Source organism: Balaenoptera physalus, assembly GCF_965194825.1.
Source record: "Balaenoptera physalus genome assembly, chromosome: 5".
Classification (NCBI taxonomy): domain Eukaryota; kingdom Metazoa; phylum Chordata; class Mammalia; order Artiodactyla; family Balaenopteridae; genus Balaenoptera; species Balaenoptera physalus.
Genome location: NC_138884.1, coordinates 136,570,455 through 136,590,842, shown reverse-complemented (window position 1 = coordinate 136,590,842; position 20,388 = coordinate 136,570,455). Strand labels below are relative to the sequence as shown.

The 20,388-nt window shown below is 35.7% G+C and overlaps 1 protein-coding gene across 8 annotated transcripts in view; it reads left to right on the top strand.

Annotated features, from left to right (window-relative positions):
• MFSD8 (major facilitator superfamily domain containing 8) overlaps nucleotides 1-20,388 on the top strand; it is a 53,139-nt gene that overhangs the window by 29,691 nt on the left and 3,060 nt on the right. For 2 of the 8 annotated variants that reach the window (XM_082462185.1, XM_082462189.1), the window contains 4 exons: nucleotides 7,327-7,461; nucleotides 10,645-10,748; nucleotides 10,836-11,083; nucleotides 12,837-14,302. In XM_082462185.1, the coding sequence (XP_082318311.1) occupies nucleotides 7,327-7,461; nucleotides 10,645-10,748; nucleotides 10,836-11,083; nucleotides 12,837-13,043 (694 nt within the window). In that variant the 3' untranslated portion in view covers nucleotides 13,044-14,302. Of the gene's footprint in view, nucleotides 1-7,326; nucleotides 7,462-10,644; nucleotides 10,749-10,835; nucleotides 11,084-12,836; nucleotides 14,303-15,868; nucleotides 18,690-20,388 lie in introns of those variants that run through there. The other 6 variants (XR_014263754.1, XR_014263755.1, XR_014263753.1 and 3 more) reach the window with 6 other exon arrangements.

Below are 20,388 nucleotides of genomic sequence, written 5' to 3'. Positions count from 1 at the left end.
ACTTGAATGTAGTTAATTCTCTGCCTGTAATCTTACTGCCTTATCTTCCTTCCTTATAGGAGTCTGTTTCACTGGTCTTTCTCCCTTTCCTCTGAGTTTTATGATAAATATACTTATAAAACTTTGTGTATTAATTTAATTTACTTTAAGCTATATAGCTCCCTACATATGTATGTTGGGTTCAGTCTAGAAATTTTAACTCTGTTTAAGCCCTGATCCTGAAAAAACCTAGTATATTACAGAATCTCTGCCTTGTGTAGGCTTTGTTGACCATTAGTTATCATATGGCTTTTTTTTTTTTTTAATTGGAGTATAGTTGCTTTACAGTATTGTGTTAGTTTTTGCTGTACAACGAAGTGAATCAGCTATATGTATACATATATACATATATATGGGGCCTCCCTCCCACTTCCCCCACTATTCCACCCACCTAGGTCATCACAGAGCATTGAGCTGAGCTCCCTGTGCTATATACAGCAGGTTCCACTAGCTATCTGTTTCACACATGGTAGCGTATATATGTCAATCCTAATCTCCCAATTCATCCCACCCTCCCCTTCCCCACCGTGTCCACATATCCATTCTCTACATCTGCGTCTCTATTCCTGCCCTGAAAATAGGTTCATCTGTACCATTTTTCTAGATTCCACATACATGCGTTAATATACGATATTTGTTTTTCTCTTTCTGACTTACTTCACTCTGTATGACAGACTCTAGGTCCATCCACATCTCTACAAATGACCCAATTTTGTTCCTTTTTATGGCTGGGTAATATTCCATTGTATATATATACCACATCTTCTTTATCCTTTCATCTGTTGATGGACATTTAGGTTGTTTCCATGTCCTGGCTATTGTAAATAGTGCTGCAGTGAACACTGGGGTGCATGTGTCTCTTTGAATTATGGTTTTCTCCAGATATATGCCCAGGAGTGGGACTGCAGTGTCATATGGTAGCTCTATTTTTAGTTTCTTAATGAACATCCATACAGTTCTCCATAGTGGCTGTATCAATTTACATTCCCACCAACAGTGCAAGAGGGTTCCCTTTTCTCCACACTCTCTCCAGCATTTATTGTTTGTAGATTTTTTGATGATGGCCATTCTGACCAGTGTGAGATGATACCTCATTGTAGTTTTGATATGTATTTCTCTAATGATGAGTGATGTTGAGCATCTTTTCAAGTGCCTCTTGGCCATCTGTATGTCTTCTTTGGAGAAATGTCTATTTAGATCTTCTGCCCATTTTTTGATTGAGTTGTTTGTTTGTTTTTTTGATATTGAGCTGAATGAGCTGTTTGTATATTTTGGAGATTAATCCCTTGTTGGTTGTCACTTTGTTTGCAAATATTTTCTCCCATTCCATGGGTTGTCTTTTCATTTTGTTTATGGTTTCCTTTGCTGTGCAAAACCTTTTAAGTTTAATTAGGTCTCATTTGTTTATTTTTGTTTTTAATTTCATTACTCTAGGAGGTGAATCCAAAAAGGTATTGCTGTGATTTATGTCAGAGAGTGTTCTGTCCATGTTTTCCTCTAAGAATTTTATAGTGTCTGGTCTTATATTTAGGTATTTAATCCATTTTGAGTTTATTTTTGTGTATAGTGTCAGAAAATGTTCTAATTTCATTCTTTTACATGTAGAGGTCCTGTTTACCCAGCACCACTTATTGAAGAGACTGTCTTTTCGCCCTTGTATATTCTTGCCTCATTTGTCATAGATTAGGTGACCATAGGTGTGTGGGTTTATCTCTGGGCTTTCTCTCCTGTTGCATTGATCTATATTTCTGTTTTTGTGCCAGTACCATACTGTCTTGATTACTGTTGCTTTGTAGTATAGTCTGTAGTCAGGGAGCCTGATTCCTCCAGCTCCATTTTTCTTTCTCAAGATTGCTTTGGCTATTCGGGGTCTTTTATGTTTCCATACAAATTGTAAAATTTTTTGTTCTAATTCTGTGAAAAATGCCATTGGTAATTTGATAGGGAATGCGATGAATCTGTAGATTGCTTTGGGTAGTAGAGTCATTTTTACAATATTGATTCTTCACATCCAAGAACATGGTATATCTCTCCATCTGTTTGTGTCATCTTTGATTTCTTTTATCAGTGTTTTATAGTTTTCTGAGTACAGGTCTTTTGCCTCCTTAGGTAGGTTGATTCCTAGGTATCTTATTCATTTTTGTTGCAATGGTAAATGAGATTGTTTCCTTAATTTCTCTTTCTGATTTTTCATTGTTAGGGTATAGGAATGTAAGAGATTTCTGTGCTTTAATTTTTATCCTGCAACTTTACCAAATTCATTGATTAGCTCTAGTAGTTTTCTGGTGGAATCTTTAGGATTACCTATGTATAGTATCATGTCATCTGCAAACGGTGACAGTTTTACTTCTTCTTTTCCAATTTGTATTGCTTTTATTTCTTTTTCTTCTCTGATTGCCGTGGCTAGGACTTCCAAAACTATGATGAATAATAGTGGTGAGAGTGGACATCCTTGTCTTGTTCCTGATCTTAGAGGAAATGCTTTGTTTTTCACCATTGAGGGTGATGTTTGCTGTGGGTTTGTTGTATATGACCTTTATTATGTTGAGGTAGGTTCCCTCTATGCCCACTTTCTGGAGAGTTTTTATCATAAATGGGTGTTGAATTTTGTCAAAAGCTTTTTCTGCATCTATTGAGATGATCATATGGTTTTTATTCTTTAATTTGTTAATATGGTGTATCACATTGATTGATTTCATATATTGAAGAATCCTTGCGTCCCTGGGATAAATCCCACTTGATCATGGTGTGTGATCCTTTAAATGTGTTGTTGGTTTCTGTTTGCTAGAATTTTGTTTAGGATTTTTGCGTCTATATTCATCAGTGATATTGGTCTGTAATTTTCTTTTTTTGTGATATCTTTGTCTGGTTTTGGTATCAGGGTGATTGTGGCCTTGTAGAATGAGTTTGGGAGTGTTCCTTCCTCTGCAATTTTTTGGAAGAGTTTGAGAAGGATAGGTGTTATCTCTTCTCTAAATGTTTGATAGAATTTGCCTGTGAAGCCATCTGGTCTTGGACTTTTATTTGCTGCAAGCTTTTTAATTACAGTTTGAATTTCATTACTTGTGATTCATCTGTTTATATTTTCTAATTCTTCCTGAATCAGTCTTGGAATGTTGTACCTTTCTATGAATTTGTCCATTTCTTCCAGGTTGTCCATTGTATTGGCATATAGTTGCTTGAAGTAGTCTCTTATGAGCCATTGTATTTCTGCGGTGTCAGTTGTAATTTCTCCTTTTTCATTTCTAATGTTACTGATTTGAATACTGTCCCTTTTTTCTTGATGAGTCTGGCTAAAGGTTCATCAATTTTGTTTCTGTTCTCAAAGAACCAACTTTTAGTTTTATTGATCTTTGCTATTGTTTTCTTCATTTCTATTTCATTTATTTCTATTCTGATCTTTATGATTTCTTTCTACTAACTTCGGTGTTTTTTGTTCTTGTTTTTCTAGTTGCTTTAGGTGTAAGTTTAGATTGTTTATTTGAGATTTTTCTTGTTTCCTGAGGTGAGATTGAATTACTATAAACTTCCCTCTTAGAACTGCATTTGCTGCATCCCATAAGTTTTGGGTTGTTGTGTTTTCATTGTCATTTGTTTCTATGTATTTTTTTAAATTTCCTCTTTGATTTCTGCAGTGATCTCTTGGTTATTTAGTAGTGTATTGTTTAGCCTCCATGTGTTTGTGTTTTTTACAGTTTTCTTCCTGTAATTGATTTCTAATCACATAGCGTTGTGGTTGGAAAAGATGCTTGATATGATTTCAGTTTTCTTAAATTTTCTAAGGCTGATTTATGATCCAAGATGTGATCTATCCTGGAGAATGTTCCACGTGCACTTGAGAAGAAAGTGTATTCTGCCGCTTTTGGGTGGACTGTCCTATAAATATCAATTGAATCTTTCTGGTCTGTTGTGTCATTTAAAGCTTGTATTTCCGTATTTATTTTCTGTCTGGATGATCTGTCCATTGGTGTAAGTGGGGTGTTAAAGTCCCCCACTATTATTGCGTTACTGTCGATTTCCCCTTTTATGGCTGTTAGCATTTGTCTTATGTATTGAGGTGCTCCTATGCTGGGTGCATAAATATTTATAATTGTTATATCCTCTTCTTGGATCAGTCCATTGATCATTATGTAGTGTCCTTCCTTATCTCTTCTAACAGTCTTTATTTTAAAGTCTATTTTATCTGATATGAGTATTGCTACTCCAGGTTTCTTTTGATTTTCATTTGCATGGCACATCTTTTTCTGTCTCCTCACTTTCAGTCTGTATGTGTCCCTAGGTCTGAAGTGGGTCTCTTTTTTTAAATTATTTTAATTAATTAATTTATTTTTGGCTGTGTTGGGTCTTTGTTGCTGCGCGTGGGCGTTCTCTAGTTGTGGCTCGCGGGGGCTATTCTTCGTTGTGGTGTGTGGGCTTCTCATTGCAGTGGCTTCTCTTGTTGTGGAGCACGGGCTCTAGGCACGCGGGCCTCAGTAGTTGTGGCACGTGGGCTCAGTAGTTGTGGCTTGCGGGCTCTAGAGTGCAGGTTCAGTAGTTGTGGCTCACGGGCTTAGTTGCTTAGTGTCATGTGGGATCTTCCCAGACCAGGGATCGAACCCCTGTTCCCTGCGTTGGCAGGCAGACTCTTAACCATTGTGCCACCAGGAAAATCCCTGAAGTGGGCCTCTTGTAGACAGCTTATATATGGATCTTGTTTTTGTATCCATTCAGCCAGTCTTTGTCTTTCGGTTGGAGCATTTAATCTATTTATATTCAAGGTAATTATCGATATGTATGCTCCTATTACCATTTTCTTAATTGTTTTGGCTTGTTTTTATGGGTCTTTTTCTTCTCTTGTGTTTCCCTCCTAGAGAAGTTTCTTTAGCATTTGTTGTAGAGCTGGTTTGGTGGTGCTGAATTCTCTTAGCTTTTGCTTGTCTGTAAAGCTTTTGATTTCTCTGTTGAATCTGAATGAGATCCTTGCTGGGTAGAGTAATCTTGGTTGTAAGTTTTTCCCTTTCATCACTTTAAATATATCCTGCCACTCCCTTCTGTCCTGCAGCGCCCTACTTATGTATGTTGGGTTCAGTCTAGAAATTTTAACTCTGTTTAAGCCCTGATCCTGAAGAAAGCTAGTATATTACAAAATCTCTGCCTGGTGTAGGCTTTGTTGACCGTTAGTTACCATACGGCTTTTTAAAAAATATATTTATTTATTTTTAAAACTATTTATTTATTTATTTATTTTGGCTGTGCTGGGTCTTAGTTGCAGCACACGGGATCTTTTTAGATGCAGCATGCGGATTTCTCAGTTGCAACACGTGGAGTCTTAGTTGCAGCATGCGAACTCTTAAAAGTTGCAGCATGCAGGCGGTATCTAGTTCCCTAACCAGGGATTGAACCCAGGCCCCCTGTGTTGGGTATGCAGAGTTCTACCCACTGGACCACCAGGGACGTCCCTTGTCATATGGCTTTTTAATTTTTAAAATACCTTTCCATTATATTATTAAAATAGTATATTCTTGTAAATATTCCAAACACTACAACTGTATTTCCACATCCACTTCTTTCCCTGGAGGTAACCACTGCTAATACTTCAGTGTGTGTTGTTTTGAAACATTTTTTTCTATACAACTGTAAGTATTAAGGGGTGTGTGTGTGTGTGTCCTTTAAACCAACAAGAATATGTGATATTATCATTTGACAACTTGGTTTTTTCACTTTTCGATATCTTGTAACATTTTTATGCCAGTACATTTTATGCCAGATATACTTGATTTTTTTTTTTTAATTATTGAGATACATGGAATTTTTAGCTCATCTGATTTTGGGGGTATTTATTTTATTATGGTAAATATACATAACATAAACTTAATATTTTAACTTCTTTTTTCAATTTAAAGGATATAATTTATTCTCTTGTATATTTATTTCCCATTTTTGAACCATGTTATTGGACATGTATTAAACTTGTAGTCTGCTATGATTCTTAGAGCTTTTCTGCCATATTTTCTTTTGTTTTTATTGAGGCCAGATTTGTATATAATAATGTATTTGTTTCAGGTGTACCATTTTAATTACTTTTAATTGCACAATTCAGTGGCATTAAATCCATTCACAGTGTTGTGCAACCATCACCACCACCCATTTCCAGAACCTTTTTATCATCCCAAACAGAAGTGCTACACCCATTTATCACTAAGTCCCATTCCCTCTCACCCAGCCCCTGGTTTCCTCTATTCTCCTTTCTTTCTTTATGAATTTGACTATTTTAGGTACTTCATATGAGTGGAATCATGCATCCTTTGTCATTTTTTGTCTTGTATGTTTCACTTGGAATGATGTTTTCAAGGTTCATCCATGTTGTAGCATGTGTCAGAATTTTATACCTTTTTATGGCTGAATAATATTCCACTGTATTTATATACCAATTTTGTTTATCCATTCATCTGTCAGAGGAAATTTGGGTTATTTCCATCTTTTGGCTATTGTAAATAATGCTACTATGAACATTAGTGTACAAGTATCTGAGTCCCTGCTTTCAGTTCTTTTGGGTATATACCAGGAAGTGGATCATATGATAATTCTGTGTTTCACTTATTGAGAAACGAGTGAACTATCTTCCAAAGCAGCTCATCTGATTTTAAAATTAAAAATGGTGATTTTTTTTAAAAGAATGAATATTTGAAATATTTTAAAATTCCTTTTTGTAGCCAGTTAACAGAAGGAGACAGAAAGTAGGAAAAGAAGCTTGGCAAGGAAGGAGACAGATAGTCATATAAAGGAAGAGCAGCATTCGGAGGTAGGGAGAAAAATATGTACATTCAAAAATAGGTATGAAAGAGACAGAGGAAGAGAAAAAAAAAATCCCAGAAGTTTCTAATAACTTAATCATAGTAAGTTAATAACTTAATCATAGTAACCTTATTTCATTGAAAAGAGACCAGTTTAAATCAAAATACAACCATGATTTTTTAATTATATTAGAATGGTAGGAATTAGGGTTGGTTTGTTTCCTTTTCCTGTTTTTCAAACTTTTTGCAATGTTGGACATGTTACTTATATAATTACAGTAAATATTAAAAAATAAAAATGCAAACAGCCAAACTTAGTAGCTTGTGCATGTTACAACAAAATGTCCTTAAAATGTTTTAAAATTTTTGTTTATGTAGATCTGGTGTCATTGTTAAAAGGGATGCAGATTCTTGAATGTGTTGGTATCACTATTAAATCTTACTATTTCAATTTTAAGTAACAATGCCTATGATTGAAATAAAATAAGAATAATTTCTTTTTTATTTTTCTTAGCATTGTTACTCCATTAACAATGGATATGTATGCCTGGACCAGAGAACAAGCTGTGTTATACGATGGCATAATACTTGCTGCTCTTGGAGTTGAGGCAGTTATTATTTTCATGGGGATAAAATTACTTTCCAAAAAGTAGGTTATTTGTCTTTGGTTTTATTTCAAGTCTTTTTTTGTTTTAAAGTGAAACATGAAATAGAGCTAATGATGTAAATGAATATATTAGTAAAATAATATAAAGCTTTTCTGTCATTATGTATGAGTTTTAGTCCTTGAATGTTTGCAAACAGATTTAAAATTTATTAAGGGAGCATATTTCTATACCATGTAGTATGTTCTTTGGTAAAGCAAGATATTTTACAAAGTGAATAATTGTCTTCTAATGTATCTTTTGTATATTATGTTTTATTTAAAGTATTTCTATAAGCGTATTTCATAAAACATTGTTCTGCTGTGAAAGGTTAATGGTTAAGTCTGGAAAATTCTGGTTAAAATCACCAAACTTCTTTACTCTAAAATTTCTAAATCTTCAGTATATATACTATATCACCTTCGTGACAAGAGTACGTAGCATTTCTCAAAGTTAATTGTAACTTTGATCACAGAACACTTTTTTAAAGAAGCATTTTGTAAAAGTATAACTGTAAAGAACACACTAAGGAAAATACTTGTATAAAATTAAGTTCATTCATATAGTCTGGAGTGGGACATTAGTTGATGAATTCAGACAGTTCTAACGATTTAATTATTCCTAAAATATTTTAACAATACTTTAGAACTTTAATAAAGTTCTAAAATCAATTAACAAATATTGAGTCAGTGTGTAGGGTTAGGTGTTATGGGGAATACTACAAAGATTCCTATCCTTATAGAGCCAAGTAGAGGGGCCAAGATACAGATACAGACATAGACATAGATTCATATTCAAAGTTAAATAATAGTACATGCATTACATCTTGCTACAGAAGTAGAGTGGTCCTGCTGATAGGCATTCTTACAGATTATCCAATTTCATGTCCTTCAAAGAGCTTGTATTCTACTGGGGGGAAAGCTAATAAACACAAATGTGAAATCAGGTCATGGGAAGTACTATGAAGAATAGAGCAGAGGAAGAGAATAAAAAGTGGCAAGGCAGGGTTGGGAGAGAGGGGATGTGTTGTTTTGATTGGCTGCTCAAGGAGGGCAGCTCAAACGGAAGTTACATCCAAGCAGAGACCTCAGTGAAGTCAGAGAACAGCCATGCAGTGGCCTGGAACTCTCTTGCCCCAGAAGACTGAGCTTTGTACATTTAAGGAACAAGCAGGAAGGCCATTTTGGCCAGAGCAGAATGAGAGAAATGGCAAATGGGAGAAGATCAGGTTGGAAAGATGTGAAGCCTTGTAGGTATTCTGAGGGTAATGGGAAGTGTTGGGTTTGTTTGTTTTGTTTTAGGAATCTTTGATCTTGTTTGTATATTTCATTTTAAAAATTAATTAATTAATTAATTAATCCGTTCATTCTTGGCTGCGTTGGGTCCTCGTCGCTGCTCATGGGCTCTCTCCAGTTGCAGCGAGCGTGGGCCACTCCCTGCCGTGGTGTGCAGGCCTCTCATTGCAGTGGCCTCTCCCGTTGCGGAGCATGGGCTCCGGGTGCGTGGGCTTCAGTAGTTGTGGCATGCAGGCTCAGCAGTTGTGGCTCACAGGCTCAGCTGCTCCACAGCATGTGGGATCCTCCCGGACCAGGGATCGAACCCACGTCCCCTGTATTGGCAGGCAGATTCCCAACCACTGTGCCTCCAGGGAAGTCCCTGTATATTTCATTTTTTGTTATGGAAAATTTCAAACATATGCAAAGGTATAGAGAGAATCATGTACTGAATGTTTAATATCTATTACCCAGCTTCAACAATTATAACCTTGGACAATCTTTATTCATCTATACCTCCACCTACTCCACACTGCCTATCCCCTACACCTGGATTATTTTGAAGCTGATGTTAGACATCATTTCATGTCTTCCATAAATATTTCATTAACTCTAAAAGTTAATGATGACAGCATTATCACATCTAAAAAAATTAACAGTGATTTCTAAGTATCATCAAATATCCAGGGAGTATTCAAATTTTCTCCACTGTCTCAAATTTTTTAAAAAATTTGTTTTGTTTTATATTGTTTTATTTCACAGCTTACTCACTTGACTCAGGCTCTTACGTTTCTTAAGTCTCTTTTAATCTATAAGTTTCTTTTCCATCTCTTCCATCTCTTTCTTTTTCTCCCTTACAAATTGAAGCAACCAAGATGTTTGCCCTATAGTTTCCCACATTTTGGATCTTGCTGAATAAATCCCTGTGGTGTCTTTGTTTTTTAATATTTTCCTATGTTTACTATATTTCTTGAAAATTGGTACTTAGATCTAGAAGCTTGATGAGATTTGAGTTCAGTTTTTTTGGCAAGAATGTTTTATAGGTGGTGGTATGTGCTTACATCAGGAGAAATGTGAAGTTTTGTTTATCTCTTTTTATGATGTAAGTGGCCATTGACCATTCCTTAGATCCATTAATTTATTAATAGATCAATGCAAAATGCTGGTATTTTAATTCTATCATTCCTTTATTTATTTGCTGGAACACTTTATATAAAGAGAACTTTTCCATCACTACCTATTTGGTTATCCTGAGGTACAGTTTTTGTAGGAGAAACAGGGTGATCCTTTCCTTTTATTAACTGATTTTTAAAATAATGAGTGGGTTCCCTAACATCCTCTAAAAATGACCAAGAGTATTTTATTTTAATATAGTATGAATTTATAAATAACATTTTTATGTGTTTCAAGCCATTGTCATTACTGTTCTTTTTGGTGTTCACGCTGTCATATTTTTAGCCAGCTTCCTCAAATTGGCCCTGGGTCCTTTTTTTTGGCGGGGGTGGGGGGCACCCACGCTGTGAGGTCTGCAGGATCTTAGTTCCCCGACCAGGGATCGAACCCGTGCCCCCTGCAGTAGAAGCTCACAGCGCTAACCATTGGACCTCCAGGGAATTCCCTCTGAGTCCTTCTAATCATGACTGAGTAGTCACTGGTAATTTCTGTTCTTTCTGGTATGATAAGATGTCCAGGCTCATCTTATATATTTTCTGCCCCAGACCTGACATCAGTCAGTTTTCAGAGGAGTCCTGGTTCCTTTTAGTGGGAAGTTATATTTTGCATTCATTTTAATTAGTATATCACTAAAAGTATCAAGATATTATTTTATTTATAGTTTTAAAAATTCTAAAAGTAATGAAACTATGTTGTAATACAATGTTTCATTTTTTAATTACAGTTTCTGTCCTTTAACAGGGTTGGCGAGCGTGCTATTCTACTGGGAGGACTCATTGTTGTATGGGTTGGCTTCTTTATCTTGTTACCTTGGGGACATCAGTTTCCCAAAATACAGTGGGAAGGTATAGCTATACATAATTCTATAATGTTAGCCCCTGTTATTCATTTAAATTAACAAGTAATACACTGTACTGATTTTGTTCTTACAGATTTACATAATAATTCAATCCCTAATACCACATTTGGAGAAATAATTATTACTCTTTGGAAGATTCCAAGAGAAGATCACAATGAAGGACCAACTGGTTGCCCAGTTGAACAAGCCTGGTGCCTCTACACCCCCATGATCCATCTGGCCCAGTTCCTCACATCAGCTGTGCTAATTGGAATAGGCTATCCGTCCTGCAATGTTATGTCATATACATTATATTCAAAAATTCTGGGGCCAAAACCTCAGGTGAGTCAGCTAGCATAACACTGCAATTGCATGAGGTATACTTGTAAGCAGTCTTGTTTTTTGCTACCATTCTGTATTTTTTTTGTTTTGTTTTTGGCTGTGTTGGGTCTTTGTTGCGTGGGCTTTCTCTAGTTGCTGCGAGCGGGGGCTACTCCTCGTTGCAGTGTGTGGGCTTCTCACTGGGTGGCTTCTCTTGTTGTGGAGCAAGGGCTCTAGGTGCACAGGCTCAGTAGTTGCGGTGCACGGGCTTAGTTGCTCCGCGGCACGTGGGATCTTCCGGGACCAGGGCTCGAACCTGTGTCCCCCGCATTGGCAGGCGGATTCTTAACCACTGTGCCACCAGGGAAGTCCCTGTAATCTGCTTTTTTAAAGAAATATAACAATACGCTGTAAATATTCTCCCATGACATTTAATTTTTTTTTAGGGAATTATTTTTAATGGAGACATATTCCATCTTATGTATGTACCATCATTTATTCAGTCATTTTCCTATTATACATTTACTTATTTCCAGGTTTTACTTGTGACTTTTCTTTTTAGTAGCAGTTATTTAAATGGCAACAAAATGAAAATAGTACCTTCCTCTTTATAAAAATTAAATTGATAGTTTTACGTTTTCAAGGTAGAAATTAGTGCTCTATTGAAATAAAGCAAAGAGAAAAAAATTTTAACATCAGTGTTTTAAAGCTATAATAATAGGTAAAACATTTTGGTAATTTCTAGGTTTTTTAATCTATAAAGTTATATTTTCACATTTTCAAAGTCAAGAATAAAAGCATATTAATTACAAAAACAATACATGATGGTTATAACAAAATTCAAGTAATTTGAAATGTGTATAGCAGAAAAGGAAGGCTCTCCATACCTCCATCACACTAAAGTCAACCACTGTTTACTTCATTTGTACACTTCACGATATTTTTTATGCCTTTTCAAACATATCCACCCTCATGCCTTTTTAAAAAAAGATAAAATGAATTATATCTCATGTATATAAACCTTTTTTACATCTTGGATTTTTTTTCCCCTTAACATACCGTGGCCTTCTTTCCATGTCAATGCGTATAGAGATGTTATTCTTGTTATAAGATCTTATTCTGTATAAGACCATATTCTTTTAAGCAACTGTTTAGCATTCCATTTATTAAATGTACCATAGTTTATTTACTTAATCCACACTTGACAGACAGGTTATTTACAATTGGAGGATATTAAAAATAACGCTGCATTGCACATTCTTGGGTATATTGTATGGGCTATAGTTTTGGATACAGTAGTTGGAGCAGTGACATTGTGGTATAGCGGAAATTAATACAGTGGAGTCAGCCAAACAGGGCTTCATATCTCTTGGATAAGTTACTTGAATTTTCTGAGCTTTAGCTTCCACATTTGTTAAGTGGGCATAATACCAATCATAGAAATTTGTGAACGTTGGAAACAATATATGTAGAGCACCTGACACAGTGTCTGGAAAATAGCAAGTACAGAATAAATGGTAGCCTTAAAAAGTAAATTTATGAATCATTTCAGCAGACAGTGTTTGTTCTTTTACACTTTTATTTTCCTAAACAGTATATCAAATAAGTTTATTGCTCATTATTTGCTGTATTTATAGTGAGGTAGTTTATATTTAATTTAAAAATAACAGATGGAGGAAGTGATTCTCGTGTTTGTCATAGTTTGGTAATATTAGCATCATCCTTGCTTTTCAAATAACTACACCTGAGTATCAGTCTGCTTCTCCCCCAACAGGGTGTGTACATGGGCTGGTTAACAGCGTCTGGAAGTGCAGCACGGATTCTTGGACCCGTCTTCATCAGCCAAGTGTACGCTGCCTGGGGTCCACGATGGGCTTTCAGCCTCGTGTGTGGAATGGTGGTGCTCACCATCACACTTCTGGGTGTGGTTTACAGAAGACTCATTGCTTTTTCTGTAAGGCATGGAAGGATTCAAGAATAACCTAGCTAAGACTGTGGTGGAAAGTACCTGCTGTGTGGAGCTTTCTCTTTTAAGGCTCTGCTAGACGATTGCTAAGAGTCAGTTTCCTAAAGTCAGGTTGCAGATATTGCATATGTTGAATAACAAAAACATATATTGAACAAAATAGGGAATTCTATGTGTAATTATGAATAGCAAGATAATATAAAAATTCTGGATCATAGTTTCCTTATCTCAAAAAAGAAATAGTCTTCATATGACATTTTTTGCGGGGTGGCATAAAGTCATGAGTGAATAGACAGTGGTCTATAAATGTGAAGTTATACTCAAGTCAAACTGCAGAGGCGTCATTAAAATAACAAGAGAATATCTATGCAGTGAAATCATAAGGAGAGTTCTGTATGAATTACCTGTAATAGAATGAAATTATAGAAATTGTTTACCTAAATAGAGGTACTTTTATTCACAGCTATCTCCTTTTTATTTATTAAAAAATGCATTTTCTGTTATAAAGTTTTCCTTATGAAATAAAATCATGACTGTTAAATTTTATACTTACCATGCCTGCCATCCTCCCTTAGCTTCTATAAGTCATGATTTTTAATACTACACTTTCCGTCTTATTTTAGTTCAGGATCTTACTAATTAACCCCTAAGTTAATGGATGTGTATGAATAATGCTCATATTTGAGCAATAAGAGGATTAAGAGATTAAGATGGATTCCGCTACCTGTAATACAGATAACTACTTTTTTCTTTCAAGTCCTAATAAATAATTCACTTTAGAACCATAAGCCAGATATGTGTTATTGTATACATATACTGAACAGCAAACTGTTAAAATTATTGGCATTTTCTAATTCCCTTAAATTCTAGAGAAAAACTATTACCTTATTTATTTTTTCTCTCTCAGTAGTGGTATGGAAGAGCCAACGGTTTTCAATCTGTGTCTGCATAGCTACTCAGAACTGCAGAATTTTAAATTTGGATAGGCCCCGACAGCCCCAATATAGGCAGGCTAATAAATCTAAGGTAAAATAGCTGTAATCTAACAGTTTACCGAGTTTACTAGAAATTGGCTAAATCACACTATGTATACTTTACTATGTATACTTTACTACCTCACATAAGTTGAATGCTGCTAAAGGGACTAGTACAGAACTATGTATATGGATAATCAGTATTACGCAAAAATATTTCTAAATACTTTTCCAAATGTTTCCTACTCTAAGTTATAAATATTTTCAAATCTAAGAGTAAACACTATAATTTGCACTTTATATTGTTTGTTGTACTTTTTTTGGGGGGGTGGCTTGAATAACAAAAATTTATTTTTCATAGTTCTGGAAGCTAGAAAGCTTGAGATCAAGGTGTCAGCAGGGTTGGTTTTTTCTGAGGCCTCTCCTTGGTTTGTAGATGGTTACCTTTTCCCTTTGTCATTTGTTTTTTTCCAGCTTTATCAAGATATAATTGACATATAACATTGTATACGTTTAAGGTGTACAACATATTGATTTGATACTTATATATTGCAAAATGATTACCACATAGCATTAGCTAACACCTCCATCATATCACATAATTACCGTTTCCTTTTTCGTGGTGAGAACATTTAAGATCTACTCTCTTAGCAACTTTTAAGTATATAATACAGTGTTATTAACTATAATCACCATGCTGTACAATAGATCCCTAGAACTTATTCATCTTATAACAGGAAGTTTGTACTCTTTGACCAACATCTACCCATTTCCTTCACGGCCTAGCCCCTGGCAACCATCATTCCACTCTCTGCCTCTAATAGTTTGTCTCTTTTAGATTCCACATACAAGTCATATCATATAGTATTTGTTCCTCTCTTTCTGACTTACTTCACTTAGCATAATGCCCTCAGGGTCCATCCATCTTGTCACAAATGGCAGGGTCTCCTTTCTTATGGCTGAATAATATTCATACACACACACTTACTTACATTTTCCTTATCCATTCATCTGTTGATGGACACCTAGGTTGTCCATTGTATCTTGGCTGTTGTGAATAATGCTGCAATGAACGTGAGAGTGCAGATATCTCTTTGAGATCCTGCCTTCATCTTCTTTGGATATATACCCAGAAGTGAATTGCTGGGTCACATGGCAGTTCTTAATTTTTTGAGGACCCTCCATACTGTTTTCCATGGTGGCTACACCAATTTACATTCCTATCAGCAGGGCATGAGGGTTCCCTTTCTCTACATACTTGCAAACAGTTGTTATATTTATCTTTTTGATAGCCATTTTAACAGGCATGAGGTGATACATTTCATTGTGGTTTTGATTTGCATTTCCCTGAGGATTAGTGATGTGGAACACCTTTTCAGGTACCTGTTGACCATTTGTGTGTCTTCTTTGGAAAAATGTCTATTCGGATCCTCTGCCCATTTTTAAATCAAATCGTTTGTTCTTTTGCTTTTGAAGTTTGCGTACTCTTACATCCAACTTCTCCAGCTCTAAAGAAGGCTTAATCTGACAGAAATCATCCTATGATTAAATTTTAAAGATTTTCACTTTTCTCTGCCCCCATAGTAAGATTCTGCTTCATTTAGATTTATCAGGGCCATAGCCAGGTTTCTGGCTCTTTGGGTAAGTCCTGTGATCCTTCTTCTCTGATGTTCTGCAGCTCCTTCCTCTGTCTTACATTTTTTTAGGTAACTTCTAATCCTAAAGCATAAACTCCACTCTTGGTTTCGATAATATGCATGATAGAAATAACAATAATGGTAATGAGGAAAATGATAATGGCAAACTATTTTATAGAGTTCTTTCCATATTACAGGTAATGTGTAATGTACTGTTTAATTCTCATAGTAATCTTACAGAGTGAAGATCCTATTATGATTCCCATTTTACAGATGAAGGAACAGAGGCACAGAGAAATTAAGGTACTTATCTAAGTAACACTGTCTTCAAAATCTACATTCTTAACTACTGTATTTTTCATAGTGATGAAAATAGCCCATAAAGTTGCAGTTAATTAATTGCTAATTGTAGGGTAATTTAAGTTACCTATACCAGTGACTCCTATTAGCAGAAATATTTGAGAAACATAATTTGAAGCCCATTGACGGGTACTTTTATCTTAGCATAATATCAATAGCTAGACCGTTTCCATGCAAGAATATGATATAGAGAAGTTTCCCAACTTCTAAAGATTTACAATATTGAATAAACTTCAGATAAACTGTAACCTTGCAAAAATGACTGCCCCCGTCTTTTTACTGAGAGTACTTTCTTCTCTGGGGGATTACACCAACACATATCTTAGCCCAAAGGAAGATAAGGAAGGGATCTTGGAGCTTTCCCAGAACTAAAATAGGTGCAAGGTGGCCAGAGAATAGTGATTGAGAAAAAGAGTCCCGTTAGTTGAGGCTGTAGAGGGACAATGCGAGGCCTTTAGGCCCTAAGCATTAGGACTCCTCCAGTGGCAAGTAAGAGTTTAGTATTCTAACTTTAGGCATGATTGGAGCTAGAAGTCCAAAGAATGTCATCAGGACTCAGTCTTTTTCTTTTTAGTTCAGCATAAGCATACCTCTGTTTGACTTTATTTTTAGGCATTCTCTGTTTTGTGGCTTGTCTTGCCAAAAGGACCCAGGAATCAAATAAAGGAACTTATACTAGCCAAAAATGAGACAATTAAAGCATTGAGTGCTTCCCTGGTGGCGCAGTGGTTGAGAATCTGCCTGCTAATGCAGGGGACACGGGTTCGAGCCCTGGTCTGGGAAGATCCCACATGCCGCGGAGCAACTGGGCCTGTGAGCCATAACTGCTGAGCCTGTGCGTCTGGAGCCTGTGCCCCGCAACGGGAGGGGCCGCGATAGTGAGAGGCCTGCGCACCGCAATGAAGAGTGGCCCCCGCACCACGATGAAGTGGGCCCCGCTTGCCGCAACTAGAGAAAGCCCTCGCACGAAACGAAGACCCAACACAGCTAAAAATAAATAAATAAATATTAAAAAAAATAAAATAAAATAAGGCATTGAGAAGAATAATATCTGCAGCCAATTTAAACAGATCGAATGTGTGAAAATCTATGAGTTCATAATGATATTAAAAGTAAGAAACACACTGGTCACCTTTGGAGGTTGCTAGGGCTTTAACTCTTTACTCTAAAAACCAGGAAATAAAGACTTTTAAGCTTCTCTTCTGCCTCTCCTGTATCTAAACTTCAGGGTAATAAAATATTGATGAGAGAAAGTTATTTCCTATAGAATAATCCAAGCTAATAAATACAAGGGAATAATAGAAAAACCCCCATCTAGCATCCTTTAGTGAAATAATAATATAGATATGGGCACCATTCATCAGTGAATGATAAAACTACTGAGGTGGAAGATTATTGAGGAACTTTCCAAAGGATGGAGGAAGCCGACAACACCTGAACGCACTGATCACTCTTAACATCATTAAAAGTGGGTCAGCGTTACGTGCCTCCTGACTTGATGCAGCAGCAAGTACTCAGCACCACCTATGAAAGTGTTCCTGCCAAACAACACTGAGTCAGAATCTAATCAAGCCCGTAGATATAAACTACCAGTTTACAGGAAATACGAAAGGCACAACTAAAAGCCACCTCTAGGAAGTAATCATCTAAGCCCAGAAGATGATATATTCTATAGACAAATGGTCCAGTTTCTTAAAATTAAAAAAAAAAAAAAATGGCATGGAAAAAATAAAAGTTGAGAGATCAGCAGTCATAGATGAAATGAAACTTCAGAGATATATAAAACAAATGCATTATATAGATCTTATTTTGGATCTTGTTTTAAGTCAAAGGTAAAAGGGGTATTTTTGAGGTAATAGGAGAAATTTGAAACTGGACTCACCATTAAATGATATTAAGGAATTACTGTTAATTCTGAGATATGTGTTATTGGTTATGCTTTTAAAAGCTCCTTATCTGTTAAAGGTACTAAAGAATTTATGATAGAAATTATATGATTTCTGGGATTTGCCTCAGAATACTCCAGTTGGGGAAGGATATCAGTAAGAGAGATGAAACAAGATTGGCAAAATATTTGTTGAAGTTGGGTGGGAGACACATGGAGGTTCCTTATCCTGGTATATCTGTACTTCTGTGTGTTTTTAAATTTCCACAATTAATTTAACGTTTAGTAACATAATCAGCTGTGTAGTTTAGAATGAGCTGGCTGCAGTGTGAAGTATGAATTGGAATGGATGTGGAGGACATTTATCATGTATGTGACCACTCTTCATTTCCTGCAGACCCTTCTACATTTGGAGAATTTCTCACATTGGGCCTCTCCTTTTAGATAGAAGCCGAAATGCATTCGTTCTCTCTGCCTTTGCAGCCAAGGCATGAGCTTGTGTTTCTGGCTCTGCCAGTACACGCCTCCAATGTGAAACTTCATAAGGAACTGAGCAAGAAGAGGAAGTGAGCAGCATAAGCAAAACTGACTTCAGTGAGGGAGCAAGGTCAGTGGTTGAATTCTGAGAAAGCAGCCAGAGCTCCGAGAACCTAGTCCCCTAACTTCAACAGCATGGCTGTGGGGTCTGTGCTGAGCAGGGTTGTTAGGATGTCTTCTTCTGGGGAAGCTCCTACACTGTGATTCAGCCATTGTTTTTAGCTGCAAAGCCTGAATCTCTTTCCCTCCTCGAGGGTCTGTGAGCTGATATCCTTTAATAAATATATTCTCTGTGTAAACTAACTAGGTTAGATTTTGATGTTTGCAAGTAAAAACCCTGACTCACACAGGAGGCAAGAGTAGATGTTTAGAGACAAGCAGGAGGCTATTGCAGTAGTTCAGATGAGTGATGCTGGTGACTTGAATTAGGGAACTGACAGTGGAATTGGGAATTAAAAGTATGTAAAATATATTTTAGAGGTAGAGTTGGCAGGATTAACTGGTGATTAGATGAGGTAAAAGAAGGTGTTAAGAATGAGTTCCAGGATTCTGACATGAACAGCTAGTGATGCAGATGCCATTTACTGGAATAAATACTGAGAAGAAACAGGAAGAGTGCAGTTGAACTAATGTTCTCATAGACAACAAAGGCATGCCAGACAGATATGCCCATAAAGCAGATAAAAAGAGAATGTATTATAAAATGAGATGAAAGAAATTACAAAGTAATGGAAAGATTAAAAAATAACATCGTAATTTGAAAAACAGAAATGGGAAAATTTCCCAATGAACTAGAGAAATAAGATAATAGGAAGGTATGAAAATATTGCTGGCAGAGCTCAGGAAAGAATAAGAAACTTAAAAAATAATTTCAGACATGAAGAACAAATTAGAAGGAACACAAGAGTAAATAAGATGCCACAGATAATTTCTTAAGGGAAATTGAAGATGGAGGAAAATTAAAATAAGAGAAAAAAATGATGTGGAGAAAGTGATGGATATAAAAATTAGGCACAGGTGATTTAACATACATATAGCAGAACTCCTTGAAGAAGAAAACCAAAAGCAATGAAACAGAACAAATTCTAAAAACTTTAATTCAAGAAAAATCTGCTGAAAGAAAATTTAAATATGCATATGAAAAGGAAATTCAACATGAAAGAAGGGAGGAAAGGAAGATAAAGCAAAGAAGAAGTATGGTTAGTAGAAAACACAGAATAAGATGGGAAGTAAATGCAACAGAAACTGTAATGACAAACAGTGAAAATAAATCAGAAATGATAATAAATGTAAACAAAGTAGACTACAGAGCTTATTACATTGGATTGAAAAAATTCAGCTGTATAGTATGTATAAGAGAAATACCTGAAACATAAAGACACGTTAAGACTTATTAAGAAGATGATAAAAAAAAATACACCTAAATTCTGTCAAAGCAAAATGTATTTGAGTCTTTAGCCTTCAAAATTAAGCTAGGACTTCAATTATTTCCATTTTTAAGAGGAAATTCTTTCTTCTAATCATATTTTTATCCCTAAGAGAAGGGTTTACATAATTTTCCTCCCCAAAGTTGGATTACCTGTGTATTAAAATAATTCTAATAGATATTGCCAAATTGCTTTATCATTTACACTGTAATCAACAACACCTGAGAACGCCCTGCTCATTGTACCACTATTATTATTTTTTACGAATCTTTCATAAAGGGAAATGATTTTTGTTTTAATCTTGTATTTCTCCGACTACAGATGTGGTTGAGTATATTATACGGATTTTGATTCGTTATATGGATTTTCTCCTTTGTGAATTATCTGTTCATATCTTTTGCCCATTTTTCTATTGGGTTGTCTTTTTCTTATTAACTGTGCAACTTATGTTACAAATTTTTATTTTTCTTCTCATTGCCGTAGGTAACAACCTCCAAAACAATGCTGAATAATTGTGACATTGGGTATTCCTGACTATTT